Here is an 18,712-nt window from a genome sequence, read left to right on the forward strand (position 1 = left end):
GATTTTCAATCATCTTTAATCAACTTCTTTATATTGTACATAGTCCATTAGTCTTCCTTATTCTTTAATTCTGCTTGGTAGTTTAGTTGGATTGTTTTAGCATAGTAAAGAGTTTGTTGGTTGAAATATGTTTGACTTTGAGTTGACTTATTTTTGTTAATAAATTCTTGTATTTTCAGAAATTGTGTGAATTCATTCCGTGTGTGTGCAGAGTTTTGCTGTTCAATAATGTCAGAGCTCGTCTCACACCTTTCTATTTTGTCCTAATACCATCGCCTTACTGGGCTGGTGTTCACAGGAAAACCCTTAACAGACCGAAATATTATTTGATAAAATATTAAAATATTAAAATTAAATAATATTTTCAGATTCATAGTCACAACAGTGTAAACAAATAATTCATAGTCAGTGTACTATAATAGAACCTTAAAGTTGTTTTCCAGCACAACAGTTTACTATGAGGGACACATTTTTAGATTTATTTGAAGCACATGTAAATAATGAATTCTACAATCTATCCTCAATGCTTTCCTATTATTGTACGATCTTTTTTACAGTAGAAACTATCTGAATGACCTCTCTATCAGCATTTATTCAACTTTGTTGAAGTTGTGTCCTTGCTTACTAGTTCAGTTCCTGCTTGCAGATTTGTAAAGCTGGAAATAATATTTACGCTCAATGCTTCTCAAGGCTGAAATAAATTACAATGTGTATCCTTTTGTTGGTTGCTTTATGAAGGCTGCAGAGGGAAAGCAAACATGTTGCTCAGAAGGAGTTGGACTGGACTCAGTAGTGTTGCCAGCAGACAACACTGGATCTTTATCACATTATTTATGGGGTAACTAGAACCTGAAAGATTGTTGTATCTGGAGATCATTTGTCTTTCCCTAGCTCAGAGACAGCTCATGTTAATTCTATTGAACAGGCATCTGGCAGCTCCCAGACTGAGAACCGCTCAGGTGAACATCCCTAAACTCCTCCCTAGCATTGACCCACACCTGTATTTTGACTGATTATCAGTAGCAGTCTAGACTGTGTGTTTTTTGGTCTCCTAGGCTCTGTGTGGGCTTCTCTGTATAGGTCGATCTTTATGCTTCTTTATTGGTTGTCACAGCTCTGCCAATAGCACCTGCAGGTTTATGTCAAATAATAGGGTGCAGGCTTCCTCACATAAGCCAGTAGTTAACTTCATTCACTGTATATAATTCAAATCAATATTTTAATCTGGTTTTCTGCAGATTGTGTAATCTAAAGCATGTCTTTTTATAGATTTGTTGTCAAGTTGGACAAGGACAGGTATCATTTTTGCATTTAAAGTTGTAGTTCAAGGTGTAGTGAAATGTCTCTAATAATATATTGAACAGTCAAATTGCAATTAAATTCAAGTTAAACTAATTTAGATTCATTACATACAGTAATTTATTTAAAGTGTTAACATTGGTAAAATAAAGAAAGGATTTCTGATGCAGAAATGTGGGCCTATTGAAAAGTGTGTCCATCTATTGTACAGTAGATACACGCAGTTCTTACTTATAATGACCTTCAGCTTGTAGTCCACGCCTTGTGAATCTCCCCCAAATTCTTGAATTGACATTGCTTCACAATCCTTTCCATAGTATAAGTTATCCCTCCTGTTTGTACATATTTTTCTACCATATTCTACCTATTCCTTCCACTGAATGTTGCAATATTACAGTTAGACAAATCACTGTGAACAGCCAACTTCTTTTGCAATAACTGTTTCCTAGAAACTGCTAAGTCTTCCCCATTATTGTATTTGATTGTACTTTGGCCATAACATAACAATTCTGTATTAGCAATCCTTTTTTATTAGTATTATGTAAATGTACTTTTCCATTATTTTCAAATTTTCTGAGATGCACCTGTAGAAGTCATACAAACAGCCTTTCCTTTTTAAGTTGCATTAATAAGACCAGACCACAAGTTTGACAGGCAGGCTGATGAGAATCTGAAACGGAAGGTGCACAGAATGTCACAAAAATCTGAGCCCCGACACAAATACAACCCTTAAGAGACAAGAACCTAACAATGGTGCATGAAAGTCTGTGGGACTAAGCACGATGGGGGAGCTAAAGACTATACAGCAGATGTACTAACTGATAATTGAGAACAGGTGTGAGCGAGACTAGGAGAAACACTAACTTTGAAAAGCAAGCACAGATACAAAAAGAGCAAAGAGGCATTGCATAAACAGGTCATGCAGAGCACAACCAAGTAAATTGTGTAATTACACAAACACTCTGTGTAAGGTGAGACGGTGTGTAATAAAACTATGGCCCCCTATCCAGCTAAACCGTTATACAGTGTTACACAAAAGTACTCTAAAAAACATTAGTAATGCACTGATCTGACCTGCCCACACATATTGTAACTGATTCTAATATTTCTTTAAGAACAACAATTAACAGCATTTAAATAATCTTTCTACTTTGTGTTGAATTGAAAATGTACCATTTTGTTGCAAAGGTTACAGAGCTGTCTTTCTCGGTATCACTAGAAATCTATTAATATAGTAAAAACCTCCAAATTATAAAACAAAAATTAAAATATCGGTACCATTTAAACCAAACTTATAACACTCACACCATATCTCCTCTATAAGCTTATATATTTATTTTCACACCTCAAAGGATAACAGTGCAACATATAGATTTTCTTTACAAGATTAAAAAGAACAGTTATCTCAAAGTTTATATCTGAGAGGAAAAAACTCTGATTTATACATAGATGTGTTAAACTACTAAATCATTTATTCATTTATTGGAGCGGTAATGGAGCCTTAAGGAGCCTTTCTGTGGTGAGCGGTAATTAATTATTTATACTAGGAGCTGAGATGACGTCACAACATGTTTATGTGTAAGAGAGAGGAGTCGCTGGCTGCAGGTCTGCAGTAAAAAAGGGTTTAACTATTATTATTTAAAACAAAGCATGATTATTGGGGTGATAGTAAAATCAGTTTTTAACACATTTTATGAGCAATTGGCACAGTTAGCATTTGTAAGTGAACATTGATGTGTTTGCATGTTGTTTTCTATAGTCTAGGTAGAACTTACCTGAACAAAGATTCCCTGACTTCAGGTAAAATACTCAAAAAAGCTACATTAGTCTTCTTTCCTCGGTAGCAAGTTCCACAATGAAGAGTAATACGAGCCCAAACCAGACTCTCAGCTATGCTGCATTCACTGACCAGAAAAAAAGTTTGTTTTCATTATATCTGATAAGTGGTCAAACGAGTCGAGCTGAAACTTGTCTGGTTCCAGTCATCAGATGAATTCCTGTGTAGAAATTGTCCTTGATATTAGTACTTTATTATATTAATTAGCTGTAACAAATCTGAACTGTGTATACATTTCTCTAACTATGGAGTTATTTTAAAGCTCAACTAATGTAGCATTTGCCTTGCATAGGCTAGGGATTTGGATGTTCAGATCCTGTTGTTAGACCCATTTAAGAGTCTCATGGTATGATTTTTTCTTTTGATAACTTGACTAAAAATACAACAGTTTCACAGCTTAATATCATTTACACAGAAATTTAAAGAAAAATACCAGAACATTAGAGTCATAGGCTGCACGGTGGCGCAGTCGGTCACACTGTTGCCTTGCAGCAAGAAGGTCCTAGTATCTGTGTTGCCCTGTGATGGACTGGCGACCTGTCCAGGGTGTACCCTGCCTCCCGCCCATAGACTGCTAGAGATAGGCACCAGCTTCCTGGCGACCCACTATGGAATAAGTGGTAGAAATGACTCACGGATTATTAGATTTATAATAACTTATACCATTTGTATATGGTTATTTTGATGTGGACTTAAGAAAAACATTTGTAGTAAACACACAGATGTCTAAATTTAGTAGTAGTTTTTGATTAATTGTGCTCATGAATATACATATTCCTTGTTCTGCTCTATATAGAGTAACACTAGAAATTGATTTGCTCAGGTAGCAAGCCTGCAGGTGGCCACGTAACAAGCATCCTGCTCATATTTTGCAACTATAGTTTTGAATAGCATTACCTTAAAAAGAGGGATGGGTAAAGATCATTCAGTGTCCAGACCATAAATGTGTTTTTCACACCTGGAAATATTTCTTAAAAGCCAATTTTGTAAATGTGATGAACTTCAGAAGCACTTTTCTAGCCATACTGACCACTAAAAGCGCATTTGAAAATTTTAGGAGTTTTGAAACCCTGATATTGGAACATTTTGACACTGTCAACTAGAACATGCCTAATCCAGATATAGTTATGGCCATAATTATTAATACCATTTACATATTTAGATTTAAAATTACTTTCATTCTACCAAGACGTTTGCTTGTTATTGGAAATGGCATACAGTAGGCAGCATTTCATCTTTTGCATTGATCTCCAAGTCCTTAAGGTTGGAAGCCCTCCTTGCCATCACCCTGATCTTTAGCTCCCTCCACTGATTCTCTAACAGATTCAAATCGAGACTCTGGCTGGGCCACTGCAAAGCATTAAAATTACTTTAAGTCAAAAGATTTATGTTTGTCAAATTAAAACATTGCTTTAATTCTAAATGTGCAAATGGTATGAATAATTTTGTACTTGACTATAATAATAAACGCCTGACCACATTCATTGTAAGTATTCAAGAAAGGCTTCTAGCAAGACATACAAAAATTAATGGAATGTGAAATTTTATAATGAAAATTGTGGGTCTTTTTATTGCCTGATGTCTAATTAGTCCGGCTCTCTGCTCAGGTAGCAAGCCTGCAGTTGGCTGCTTTACAGACATGCCATTTGTAGCCAACTAACTGTAATTTAAAAACAGCGTTACCATGATAAGAGTGATAGGAGGAACTCCGTTAGCTTCCACAACATTTCATTTTTTTGCAATTTGATTTATTTCCAAACAATCAAAGTTATCTTTCTCATTAGGATAGGACAAATGCAGAAGCATTCTTTCAACCAGCTGACCACCAGTGTGCAGCCACAGGTTAGGGAGGGAACAAAAATAATTTTTCCTACTGGCACTTTCTCTGGCATTTCAATAATAGGACTTTAAGCTGGTGCATAGTATGGTGGAACAGTTTAGTGGGTTTAAAACCATAACTGGGTCAAGCAAATTTTAGACTCAAGGAAATGTTTCGTGTCTGAAACATACATGCAGTTGATTTAGGGTAGCACAGGCTCTTTTTATCTAGCTGCTCGGGATCACGGAAGTTCTTCACACAGACACGCATATCTTTTAATTTTCTCTCGCTGGTTGTGCGACATTCTCTTCCTTTATTGTCCATCAGCCCTTTCTGTGTGCCTGCTTGGCACGGCAGAGGGGTGGTGACGCAGTCCCAAGACTTCAATGGGTACAAATAGGCAGAGAAATAGATGTGAGAGTGTGGTGAATCAAGCTGTGGGATGTAACATCCGGTGCTGGAAGACAACCTTGTCTTTTGATCGGGCCAAGTGGAAAACACTTCACACTGCGCTGCGAGCTGAGTGTGGGGCTCAGTTCCTCCCTGTTCTAGAGCACAAAAATCTTCACAACCTGCTGGTTTTGTTCTTTAAGTCCCTGCTCAGGCTTTCACCCTGTGAATATTAAGACACACAGGACAGCAACATGAATAAGTGGAACATGTGCAGGCTGTGGTTGCAGCCTGCATTTAGAAACTTCAAGAAAATGCTGAGCAGGAGAATATATAGGATAATCTCCCCCTTCTTCATTTCAATTGAAGCTAGAGAGGGTTAAAACTCTGTGGCATTTCACCGTGCAGAGGAGAGATTGGCTAATCTGTGAAAGCGAGCCTAGCGCTCACTAGAATATTATGCTCCCTGATTTAATGTCCTCTCTGTCTTTTTCTCCTAGGTAAGCACTTTCCTTCTGCTGTGGGGGTCGGGTCGCCAGCCGTGGTGGCTGCCTGTACAAGGGCTGGGATAACTAATTGAGGTGATGTACTGCAGTGTATCCGTTGAAAACAGAAGACCTTGTGGCGCTTATTTCTCAACACATTAAAGAGCAAAGACTTAGGGAAAACTCAGAAGATGTAGATTTAGTCTAGTCTTTTAAAGAAAAATAAACACAGTGGAAAAATATTTGTTTTTACAAGGAAAAATGAATCAACATGCAACCTGGAATTTGTTATGAAAAATCTGAAAATCTTAAGGGAAACTGAAACTATAAAATACGCAGTACTGTTCAAAGGTTTTAGGCAGGCATGAAAAATGCTGTAAACAAAGAATGCTTTGCCTTCAAATGAGCATCAATTCGTCTAGGTACACCTATACACAGATTTTGAAGGATCTCGGCTGGTAAGTTGTTCCAAACATCTTGGAAAAGTAACCACAGATCTTCTGTGGGTGTAGGCTTTCTCACATCCTTCTGTCTCTTCATGTAATCCCAGACACACTCGATGATGTTGAGATCAGGACTCTGTGGGGGCCATACCATCACTTCCAGTAAGTCTTGTTCTTCTTTATGCTGAAGATAGTTCTTAATGATTTGGCCGTATGTTTGGGTTCGCTAACTTAAAATTTTGTAAATTGATAAAAATAAACAATCATCATTTATACTTCTGAAAGCATTTTTTGTTTACAGCATTTTTTCACACCTGCCTAAAGCGTTTGCACAGTACTGTATATATGCATATAGATAGATAGATAGATAGATAGATAGATAGATAGATAGATAGATAGATAGATAGATAGATAGATAGATAGATAGATAGATAGATAGATAGATAGATAGATAGATAGATGGATGGATGATCGGTGAACGGACAATACTTACACATCGAACCCATCTTATCCACCAATTGTATCTACTTGTTTAACCTATTGTGCAAGTTTTGTTTCTTTTTAAAAATGAAAGACTAAAGGAACTGCAATGCTCTAAACGTTTCATTTATATTTGAGAGCACTGCCTCATGTGTAGTTAAAACATATTTTTATTGTTTCACGGGTATTGTTCAATTTTTTGGAATAAAATAAGATCGGAACTTTAAAGGTGTATTGTGACCTTATCACACCTGACAAAAAAAGTGGTGTCAGCCAAAATATGAATGGGCAGGTCAGGCTTTTTAAAGATTGGTAATCTGTGATCGGCCAGGAAACTGCAATCGCCGCTCCCCTAATATATATTCAACAAGTAATTGTACCTTTAAATTTCTTACTTATTTTTTGTCGCATTTAAAGCTTCAGATCATCAAACAAATGTCAAAATCAGACAACGATAATGTGAGCAAATACAGAACATTTTTAAATGATGATTTTATTTGTTATACGAAAATGATCTATCCAAACCAACCCGTCCCTATGTGGAGAAGGAAGTGTCATATGATTGTACTACCTTTGATGGCAACAATTGCCATCAAGAGATAACCGGCAATGAGTCTTTTAAATTGCTTTGAATGATTTCTTCCCCACTTTGCTTTGCAAAACTGTATAAATTCAGCCACACAGGAGCAATTCTGAGCATGAACAGTTTGTTCAAGGTAGAGACACGGCATTTCAATCAGATTTCAATTCCGATTTTAACTGGGTCACTCCAAAACCTTAATTTTATTCTTTCTTTAATCATTCAGAGCTGGTGGTGTGCTTTAAATCATTGTTCTACTGTATAACCCAAATGCATTTTGGCCAGTTAGCAGAAATCATGGTTCCATCAATTGCAGCAAGTCACCTGGGTCCTGAAAAGCAAAGTAGCACACATCACCATGTTTGACTGTAGGAATTATGTTTCTTTTTTAAATGTTGTGCTCATTTTACACCAGAAACACCAGCATGCTCATTTCCTAAAAGTTAAACTTTTGTCTAATCAGCATACAGAATATTTTCCCAAACGTCTGGGGGATTATCAAGATGGTTTTTGGCAAATCTAATACGGGCCTTGGAACTCGTCTTACGAATCATCTGTGTGTTTCTTTTGCAAATGGGAGTTGGGCCTTGTTGGAGTCATCCATTTTGGTCGCACAGTGGAACATACGCAGCTCAACAGACATCGCAGCTCTGACCTCACTGGGATTATAAATCTGCCGAAAAAAAAAGTTTGGTTGCCATTTCCCGCATGTCTCATGGGACGATGCAACGGAGGCGCATATCTGGAGAGACAAAAGCTAGCCGGCGAACTTCTGCTCCACAAGGCCATTCCCGGAAGAGCTTGAAAGTTGGAAATCTGTCTGATACAAGAAGGTCAGAAGATTCATATACCGATCGAAAACCACGCCAACACCCGGCGCAGGTGAAAACCCACAGAGGTTTTATTTCCAAAGACATGAGTTTCCTCCTTCTTGATTTAGTCGACTAAACGGTTCTTCATATTTTCCCCTCCTGGACGGATGAGAAGTTTACTGTTTTTTTCTTGAGTTGATCACGGACGCGTGATCCCCCCTCCCTTGTTTTTCTTTAGACCTTACCCAACCGGTGAAGAGAAGAAATCAACATCAAAGTAATTTCGTTCTTTTTATATTAAATTGGATAGGTGCATTTAAAAGTCTGGGCACGATAAGGCATAGTGAAGGTGATTTAGAATCACCAGTAGTTAATCCAAGGTATCAACTTGTTGCATGCAATACTGATTGAAGTGTTTTATGCTGAGCTGTGTTTTTATTTGTTGCGCAAGCACTTCTGAATGGTGCTTGTTCATGTTTTTGTCTGGCTGATCCTAAATCAGCCAGGAGTTAGAAGTTGGACTTTTAAAAGTTTTTTCATTCAAAGCAATTGCGGTCAGGGCCTCGCCTGACCATTCCTTTGTTCCAGCTTTGTTGCTGGAGTTTTTCCACTGAGTTCCCGCCTCAGATTTTATGACTCTTTGTTCGAGATTAGGGGCGATCGCTGCAATCGAGACATCAGGACACCAGGAGGACTTCTCTTTCCATTTAACCCAAATTACACATTTTGTCCATAAAACTGCTGGTTTGACCTACATAGACACTAAATGCATATATATTTTTCTTTTATTATTCTTTTTAGGTAGTCATTTTTATCCCCTTTTTGTAGAATAGTGCTTGTTAGTTAGGTGAAGGTTTTTGGACCAGAATAATGGTATATCAGAATTATTTGGCTTTAATAAATCTTCATATATATAATTAAGAGCAGCAGTGTTTATTTCATACAAGAGTGATTTATCCGTCAAAATAATGTCGAAGTTCCGCCACCTTTGGTGAAGCAGTTGAATAAACAGTGACATTTTGTGGTTTTGGTTAATAATTTATCAATTATTAATGATGAATAGCTATGTTGTGATTATGAATCTGAACATATTATTTAATATTTAATATTAATATTTTAATATTTTATCAAATAATATTTCGGTCTGTTAAGGGTTGTCCTGTGAACACCAGCCCAGTAAGGCGATGGTATTAGGACAAAATAGAAAGGTGTGAGACGAGCTCTGACATTATTGAACAGCAAAACTCTGCACACACATGGAATGAATTCACACAATTTCTGAAAATACAAGAATTTATTAACAAAAATAATTCAACTCAAAGTCAAACAAATTTCAATCAACAAACTCTTTACTATGCTAAAACAATCCAACTAAACTACCAAGCAGAATGAAAGAATAAGGAAGACTAATGGACTATGTACAATATAAAGACGTTCAATCAAAGATGATTGAAAACCATGACCAAAAAGAGTGATGCAACATTACCATGCAATGTTTATGTTTGAGAACCAAGGATTATCTTGAAGAATCTGGAAATGAAGTTAAGTTAGTCTTGGAACCAACTTAGGCAGTAATCAGCACACCTTTAGACAACCATTCACAATGTAAGATCAGATAAAATATTATTTTAATAAAATAATGTTTTAAAGAATGATCTGCTGAATAAAACCAACCTTCTGGATGACTAATTTTCAACGGTGTCTCATTAGCTGCCTTTACTTATTAAAATAATATTCAAAGAAATATTATTAAGGGAATGGTAAATTATTTAAGGAAATATTTTGGAAAAGAGCCAAATCTTTCTGGAGAAATGGGGCTTAATGGTGTTTACTTAGTTATCAGATTAAGTAAAATAATGTTTCTGGGTACATATTCTTTAGCAGGCAAGCACGTGTTCTTAGCCGTTAGCAGTTAAAGCTAACAAAGAAGCTAATAGCTTAGCACCAGAATCAAACACACACCTTTAGAAATACCGTCAATAAAAGGGTCAAAATGCATAAGCGCGGACGGCGCGTTATGGCCGATCTTCTGTGTTTAAAATCACTCTTTAAATAAAGTTTGTCTTAACTTTAAAAACACACAAACACAGAACACAAAGGTGAGGACGTGTGCTGCAGATAGCCTGCTAGCACCAAGATAGCAGAGGTTCACAAACAAAACCAAACTTCAGAAAATGAAAAACATTTAGATCATTTCATCCTAAATATCTCTCTGCCCAAACCCTAACCTCGTTTGAATTGTGTTGAGGAGGAGATGTCCGGGCGACGACGACGTTTGAAGAAAGCTCCTTGAACAAAGGGTTAGCTTCCAGCTAACCTCCGTAACTGTGGATGAAAGACGATTCATTCTGTCCACAAACCAATTGCACATTACCGTAACCACGGTGATGCGGGGCCGCTGTCCTTTCTTCAGACTCGGCTTGTAGAAACAGCGTCTCTGCAGGGGATTCTCTGGAAACATAGTTTGCTTCTGCAGGCCTCAGAGAGAAAGTGAAGCAATGCTTATACCTTAATTTCCCCTTTTATGAATGAATACCGGGTACACAAACAGTGATTCGCTCGTACTTAACTTGTGCATATGATCGCTTGATCTTATGACACCCTTGGATCCAGTTTGAAGAGTTTATGTCTTTTTGCCAGCAGAGACATTAGCGCACTGCTTCCCCTATCCTGGTCCCGCAGATGAGCAGTGGAAGAGATCGGACCATTGGAAAGGGGGGTTTTATACGGCCAGTGGCATCATGGGAAATCCGCTGTTACAGTTTGCTTGGCTGTGCCGGAAGTAGGTTAAATGCAGTTTATTTTGATAGTTCCAGGAAAGTCTGTACTGGCCTTTCACATTGTAACCATGGCTGTGGTCCCAACAGCTAATTGTAATTATTAAAGAGCCTTGAGCCCATAATTACAACACCAGAGGACATCTCTGATTTCTATTCGTAAGTAATGATTTTTGGTTAAGAAATAAAAAAAAAAAATTTATTATGATTTTAAATTATAAATCTTGATCAATATTAATTAATCAATAATCATAATTCTACAGCCTTTTAGTTATTTTTTTCATTGAAACAATTTTTGCCCAGCCTATAATTGTTCAATCGTGAACATTTGACCAAGGCAAGTTACTTCTGCAAAGCTTTAGATGTCACCTCCTGGATAAGTCATCGATTCACTCTTGGAGTACTTTTAATGGGCTGACCACTCCTGACAAGGTTCCCCGCTGCTCGTTGTTTTCTACTTTCATGGGTTATGGCTCTCCCTGTGGATCACTGGACTCCCAAAACCTTAGACATGGCTTTGTAACCCTTTTCAGACTGATAGATATCAGTGAGTTTGTTTCTGAACTTTTCTTAAATTTGAGGGCATGTTTATTTGTTTTCTTTTTGAGTTCTTTTAGCCTACTTCCTGTTGTCAGACAGGTTCTAAGTGATTTTTTTCAATATATAGATGTAGCAGCAATCTGGCCTGGGTGTAGTTAATGAAACTAAACAAAAAATTATGCCTAATCACAGTTAATTCATAATCTAACATAGTGCCAAACATTATCACACTAGTTATCGTCTTATAAAAACATTAGCTTGATTGGAAATATTTAAACGGTGCAAATAAGCAGAAACAGAAGAAATCTGTAAGGGAGCAAATACTTTTTACATCATTGTTTATGTATGGATGAAAGTTTAGTAAAATAAAATGGCTACCTCTGCGAACAGTTTTTCTCCTGCAGCCTGCAAAACCTTGAAGTTGCTATAATCAATATTATTTCTTTATAGTACACTCTCGGGCTCTCCACAACCTTTTCAAGTCTTCCACTTTGCTCTTTTGGTTTTATGGATGCAACTTTCCTGTTCTGGCTATCACAGTTGTTTTCTGCAGCTGCTGTTTTCAGGTAAAAGCTCTGATAAATGCACTCTGCACCATCTGCCCAGCAGCTGATGGCAGAGGGACAATGTTGGCAACTTGATGGGTGGACAAAGTGGAGCTTTTATCTGCTAAACAGTGAGATGTTCTTTTTTTTTTCTTCTTTTCTAGAAGAAGGGAATATGGCAAACAAGAGTTTATATTAGACTTGCATGCATCAGGTGGTTGCTAATGTTCGGATCTGTGAAATGAATTTATTTGCCAGCATAGTCCTAATTTTGTGGTCTGAGATATTTTTAGACTTCTACGGAAAAATGCATGCAACAGATTTTACAAACTTTTGCATCAAATGCAATATTTTTGAGCTATTTGTTAACCTCAGTATGGTTTGCAAAAGGAACGTTTTTGATAGGTTGGATAATTTTCTCTTTACTGTCTTGTAGAAGTTGCAGATGTCATTATTTTTTAGCTAAAAAATATTCTATTTATGTATAGCCATATTTATAATAGGTTTTATTCTATTTGAGGCAACATTAAAAAAAACTTAAAACCACAGTTGTTTTGTTAGAGCTATGAAATATTACCCATGATATGTCCAAAAAAGCCCCATGATGGAAATTTGACTTTTACCACATGATAAAACAACATTTAGCTGCCACAATTTTAATAGCACCTAATTAGTGGAGGTTTTAGGAAGGCTGCAAAGTTTCTGGAGGTTACTTCCTATCCCAACAAGTAAAAGCCTATGTTTGACTTCAAAATGGTAATGGAGTGTTGCAGTGTTCTATTGATTAGAAATTTGCTTAAAAAAAGAGCATTCTTTTTGGAGTCTCACCATAAAAGGTCAGATATGGTGCTTTTGGAAACAAAATCAGTGAATGAAGTGAGAATAGGATCTCTTTGGAGATGCACCGATCAGAACTGTGACTCATTTCTGGCGATGTTGACTTCTCTTTAGGGACTATTACATAAAAAACAGAAGAGCAGCATTATGACTATTTGTTTGCCTTCCAGCTGTGAATGGTCATTGTTTATGTTTGGATCAGAGAGGATCTGGCCCTTTGTGTTAGAGAGAGGAGTAGTAAACAGGTGTTTTTAATATTTCTTTCAGAAATGAATGCTGAGTTTGAGTTTTAAAATAGCCTAAGCATCTTTTGTTAGCATGGCCAGTGCTGCTCAAATGGCAGTCTCTGTATGTATTCCCTAAAGAATGTCGATCCTTACCTGAACTGAAATTTCCAAAAACCTGCAAACATTTTCACATACAGCATGTTCCATGACCTACAGATCTTGAAATCACAGAAGTATAAAACAGAGCACCTTTACTGCTGTCCATTTAGGGTCAACTAATGGACATAAAGGGTGCAAAATCTTTTGAAAAGATATGAGAAATTCTTAGTAGCTTGATTGGGCTTTGACTTTTGTGCAGTGGCAGAAATATTTTTTACTTCCACAGAGAAGCCTAAATTTAATTTGATACTTATGAAGATCAACCCAAAGAAAGCAGAATGACGGAAGGATGGATCAGAAGACGTATTATGGAGGGACTCTCCAAACGATTGTACTGGTATATTCAAGCTACTTTGTAACTAGGATTAGGTGCCCCATTGGTAGGATTAGGATCATATTCCATTTAGCAGATGCATTTGTGCCCAAACATAAACACCCTGACTGATGTCTTGAGATGTTGCTTTAGTGTTTCTTAAGGATGTAACAGTACATGTATTTGTACCAAAAATAAATAGTCCAGTCCTGTTGGGCCTATATGGACATGTACAAACAAATACTGCGTTGTTTTATGCCTGAACACATGCAGAGTGTGCAGAACTAAGGGCTAATGTATTATTCTGTTTAGCAAATTTAAAAAGTGACACCAAAGCAACACAGAAAGGATTCCCAGCTATCACTGAACTAAAAAGGTTTTTTTTTTTATGCTGCTACAGTGGAGAAAAAAAATGGGTGAACCAAAACATGTCAGTGTAGACATCTTTCAACAACAATAAAATATGTAGATCGCTCTGATATTAACTAAATTACTCACTGGAAACAACGTAAAGCTTAATGTTGCATCATGGTACTGGAGAAAAATCAGCTGAAATTCAAATGGCTAGCTATATCAACAAATCCATTCAAACTGATTGAACTACTCGTACTCATACTCGTCGTCTTCTGCTTATCCGGGACCGGGTCGCGGGGGCAGCAGACTCAGCAGAGACACCCAGACGTCCCTCTCCCCAGACACCTCTTCCAGGTCCTCCGGGGGGAGCCCAAGGTGTTCCCAGGCCAGCCGAGAGACATAGTCCCTTCAGCGTGTCCTGGGCCTCCTCTCGGTGGGACGTGCCTGGAACAACTCCCGAGGAAGGCGTCCATGGGGCATCCGGTATGGATGCCCGAGCCACCTCAACTGGCTCCTCTCGATGTGGAGGAGCAGCGGCTCTACTCCGAGTCCCTCCCGGATGGCCGAGCTCCTCACCATATCTCTAAGGGAGTGCCCGGCCACACTACGAAGGAAGCTCATTTCAGCTGCTTGTATCCGGGATCTTGTTCTTTCGGTCATGACCCAAAGTTCATGGCCATAGGTGAGGGTAAGAACGTAGACTGACCGGTAAATTGAGAGCTTCGCTTTTCGGCTCAGCCCTCCAACCTGAAGAGGACAAGTCACCCTTTTCTGGTCGAGTACTATGGCCTCTGACTCGGAAGAGCTGATCTTTATCCCCGCCGCTTCACACTCGGCTGCAAACCGCCCCAGCGCATGCTGTAGGTCTTGGCTAGAGGGGTCCAGCAGGACCACATTATCTGCAAAAAGAAGAGACGAAATCCACTGGTCTCCAAACCAAACCCCCTCCAGCCCTTGGGTGCGTCTAGAAATCCTGTCCATAAAAGTTATGAACAGGACCGGTGACAAAGGGCAGCCCTGCCGGAGTCCAACATGAACCGGGAACAGGTCCGACTTAGTGCCGGCAATGCGGACCAAACTCGTGCTCCGCTTGTACAGAGCCCGGATGGCCCCTAATAAAGGGCCCCCGATTCCATACTCCTGGAGCACCCCCTACAGGGGACCACGAGGGACACAGTCGAATGCTTCCTCCATCTCCACAAAACACATGTGGACCGGTTGGGCAAACTCCCATGAACCCTCAAGTACCCTGTAGAGGGTATAGAGCTAGTCCAGTTTTCAACGGCCGGGACGAAAACCACACTGCTCCTCCTGAAGCCGAGGTTCGACTGTTGGCTGGACTCTCCTCTCCAATACCCTGGCGTAGGCCTTACCAGGGAGGCTGAGGAGTGTGATCCCCCTGTAGTTGGAACACACCATCCGGTCACCCTTCTTATGAAGAGGGACCACCACCCCAGTCTGCCAGTTCAGGGGCACTGTCCTTGACCACCACGCAATGTTGAAGACGCATGTCAACCATGACAGCCCCACAACATGCTAAGATTTGAGGTACTCAGGGCGGATTTCATCCACCCCCGAAGCCCAGCAGCCTCCCACCCCCACTGTAAACAGTGTTCGCGAAGCACTGCTTCCCCCTCCTAAGGTGCCGGATGATTTACCAGAATCATTTCGAGGCCAACTGGTAGTCCTTCTCCGTGGCCTCACCGAACTCCTCCCAGGCCCGAGTTAATGCCTCTGCCACAGCCCAGGCCGTGGCACGCTTGGTCTCACGGTACCTGTCAGCCGCCTCAGGAGTCCCACAAGCCAACCACAGCCGATATGACTCCTTCTTCACCTTGACAGTGTCCCTTACTTCAGGTGTCCTCCACCGGGTTCTGGGATTGCCGCCGCGACAGGTACCGCAGACCCTACGGCCACAGCTACGGGCAGCAGCATCGACAATAGATGCGGAGAACATGGTCCACTCGGACTCCATGTCTCCAACATCCCCCGAAATCTGGTCAAAGCTCTCCCGGAAGTGGGAGTTGAATACATCCCTGGCCGAGGGATCGACCAGACGTTCCCAGCAGACCCTCACTATGCGCTTGGGCCTGCCAGGTTTGTCCAGCTTTCTCCTCCTCCAGCAGATCCAACTCACCACCAGGTGGTGATCAGTGGACAGCTCAGCCTCTCTCTTCACCCAAGTGTCCAAAACATGCGGCCAAAGGTCTGATGATACGACAACAAAGTTCATCATTGACCTCCTGCCTAGGGTGTCCTGGTGCCAAATGCACTGATGGACACCCTTATGTTTGAACATGGTGTTCATTATGGGCAATCCATTACTAGCACAGACGTCCAATAACAAAGCACCACTCGGATTCAGATTGGGGAGGCCATTCCTCCCGATCACGCCTCTCCAGGTGTCACTATCGTTTCCCACGTGAATGTTGAAGTCCCCCAGCAGAATAATGGAGTCCCCGGGAGGGGCACTATACAGCACCCCCGACAGGGATGCCCAGAAGGCCGGGTACTCCACACTACCGCTCAGCCCGTAGGCTGAAACGACAGTCAGAGACCTGTCCCCAACCCAAAGGCGCAGGGATGTGACCCTCTCATCCACTGTGGTAAACCCCAACACGAGACGGCTGAGCTGGGGGGCAACAATAAAACCTACCCCAGCCCGCCGCCTCTCCCTGTGGGCCACTCCAGAATAGAAGAGAGTCTGGCCCCTCTTGAGGAGATGGGTTCCAGAGCCTATGCCGTGTGTGGAGGCGAGCCCGACTATTTCTAGTCGATATCTCTCGACCTCCCAAAAGAGCTCAGGCTCCTTCCCCCCCATCGAGGTGACATTCCACGTCCCTAGAGCCAGCCTAAATATCCGGCGATTAGGCCACTGATTTCTCCACCCTATTGTCTTTGCACCGATCCCTCACCGTTCCCGCTGCAGGTCATAGGCCCACTGGGGCATGGCCTCTCGTCTTTCGTTCGGGCTTGGCCCGGCTGGGTCCCACGAGGAGCAACCCGGCCACCAGGTGCTCTCCAGCAAGTCCCGACCCCAGGACTGGCTCCAGGGTGGGACCCCGGTTCTGCCGTACCGGGCGACGTCACATGCCTTGATATACCAGTCCTCGTGAAGGATTCTTGAACCGCTCTTTGTCTGACTTTGTCTGAACTACATCAAATGAAATTCAGGTCAGAGGAATCTCGGAAGAGTTTAATGAAGAAATAATCCAACTGAATTCCCAGTCAGTTGTATACTTCTTTACTTTTTAGAACATAGTAAAATTCAGAATAAATAAAATTACATTTTTGAAATTATCAACCAGGCTAAAGTCACCGAGGTGGTTGAAAATCTCCATGGTGGCAGTGCTTCGGGGGTGGATGAGATCCGCCCTGACTACCTCAGGTCTCTGGATGTTGTGGGGCTGTCATGGTTGACGTGACTCTTCAACATTGAGTGGCAGTTGGGGACAGTGCCTTTGGACTGGCAGACTGGGGTGGTGGTCCCCCTTCATAAGAAGGGTGACCGGAGAGTGTGTTCCAACTATGGGGGGATCACACTCCTCAGCCTCCCTGGTAAGGCCTACGCTAGAGTATTGGAGAGGAGAGTCTGGGCGGCAGTCGAACCTCGGCTTCAGGAGGTGCAGTGTGGTTTTCATCCCGGCCATGGAACACTGGACCAGCCCTACACCCTCTGCAAGGTACTCGAGGGTTCATGGAGGTTTGCCCACCGAGTCCATGTGTTTTGTGGATCTGGAGAAGGCATTCTACGGTGTCCCTTGTGGTGCTCTGTGGGGGGTGCTCCAGCAGTACGGAGTTGGGGGTCCTTTTAGGTCATCCGGTCTCTGTACAAGCAGAGTAGGAACTTGGTCTGCATTTCCGGCACTAAGTCGGACCTGTTCCTGGTGCATGTTGGACTCTGGCCTGCCCTTTTTCACTGGTCCTGTTCATAACTTTTATGGACAGGATTTCTAGGCGCAGCCAAGGGCTGGAGGGGGTCTGGTTTGGAGACAGCCCTTTTTGACAGTTGACGTGGTCCTGATGGCCCCCTCCAGCCAAGACCTACAGCACTCGCTGAGGCGGTTCGCAGCCGAGTGTGAAGCGGCTGGGATGAAGATCAGCTCCTTCAAGGCCATGGTTCTCGACTGGGAAAGGGTGGCTTGTCCTCTTCAGGTTGGAGGGGAGTTCCTACCTCAAGTGGAGGAGTTCAAGTATCTTTGGGTCTTGTTCACAAGTGAGGGGATAATGGAACGGGAGATCAACAGACGGATCGGTGCAGCTGCCGCAGTAATGGGGACGCTGTGCGGTCCATTGTGGTGAAGAGAGAGCTGAGCCAAAAAGCGAAGCTCTCGATTTACTGGTCAGTCTACGTTCCTACCCTCATCTATGGCCATGAACTTTGGGTCATGACCGAAAGAACGTGATCCCGGATAAAAGCAGCTGAAATGAGCTTCCTCCATATGGTGGCCGGGCACTCCCTTAGAAATAGGGTGAGGAGCTCGGCCATCCAGGAGGGGCTCGGAGTAGAGCTGCTGCTCCACCACATCGAGAGGAGCCAGTTGAGGTGGCTCGGGCATCTATACCAGATGCCTTCAGAATGCTTTCCTCGGGAGGTGTTCCAGGCTCGTCCTACCGGGAGGAGGCCCAGGGGACGGCCCAGGACACGCTGGAGGGACTATGTCTCTCGGCTGTTCTGTGAACGCCTTGGGCTCCCCCTGGAGGAGGTGTCTGGGGAGAGGGATGTCTGGGTGTCTCTACTGAGTCTGCTGCCCCCGCAACCCGGTCCTGGATGAAGTGGAAGATGATGACGAAATTAATATCAGAAATTGGAAA

At 41.5% G+C, this 18,712-nt stretch overlaps 1 protein-coding gene across 4 annotated transcripts in view; it reads left to right on the plus strand.

Annotated features, from left to right (window-relative positions):
• cadm1b (cell adhesion molecule 1b) overlaps positions 1-18,712 on the plus strand; it is a 291,883-nt gene that overhangs the window by 92,199 nt on the left and 180,972 nt on the right. The window contains exons 2-3 of one of the 4 annotated variants that reach the window (XM_047392596.1): positions 6,253-6,288; positions 6,381-6,435. The exons of the other annotated variants lie outside the window; for them this stretch is intronic. Coding sequence (XP_047248552.1) covers positions 6,390-6,435 — 46 coding nt within the window. The 5' untranslated portion in view covers positions 6,253-6,288; positions 6,381-6,389. The remainder of the gene's footprint in view (positions 1-6,252; positions 6,289-6,380; positions 6,436-18,712) is intronic. 4 annotated transcript variants of the gene reach the window in all.

The sequence above is a fragment of the Girardinichthys multiradiatus genome, chromosome 18, assembly GCF_021462225.1.
Source record: "Girardinichthys multiradiatus isolate DD_20200921_A chromosome 18, DD_fGirMul_XY1, whole genome shotgun sequence".
Taxonomy (NCBI): Eukaryota; Metazoa; Chordata; class Actinopteri; order Cyprinodontiformes; family Goodeidae; genus Girardinichthys; species Girardinichthys multiradiatus.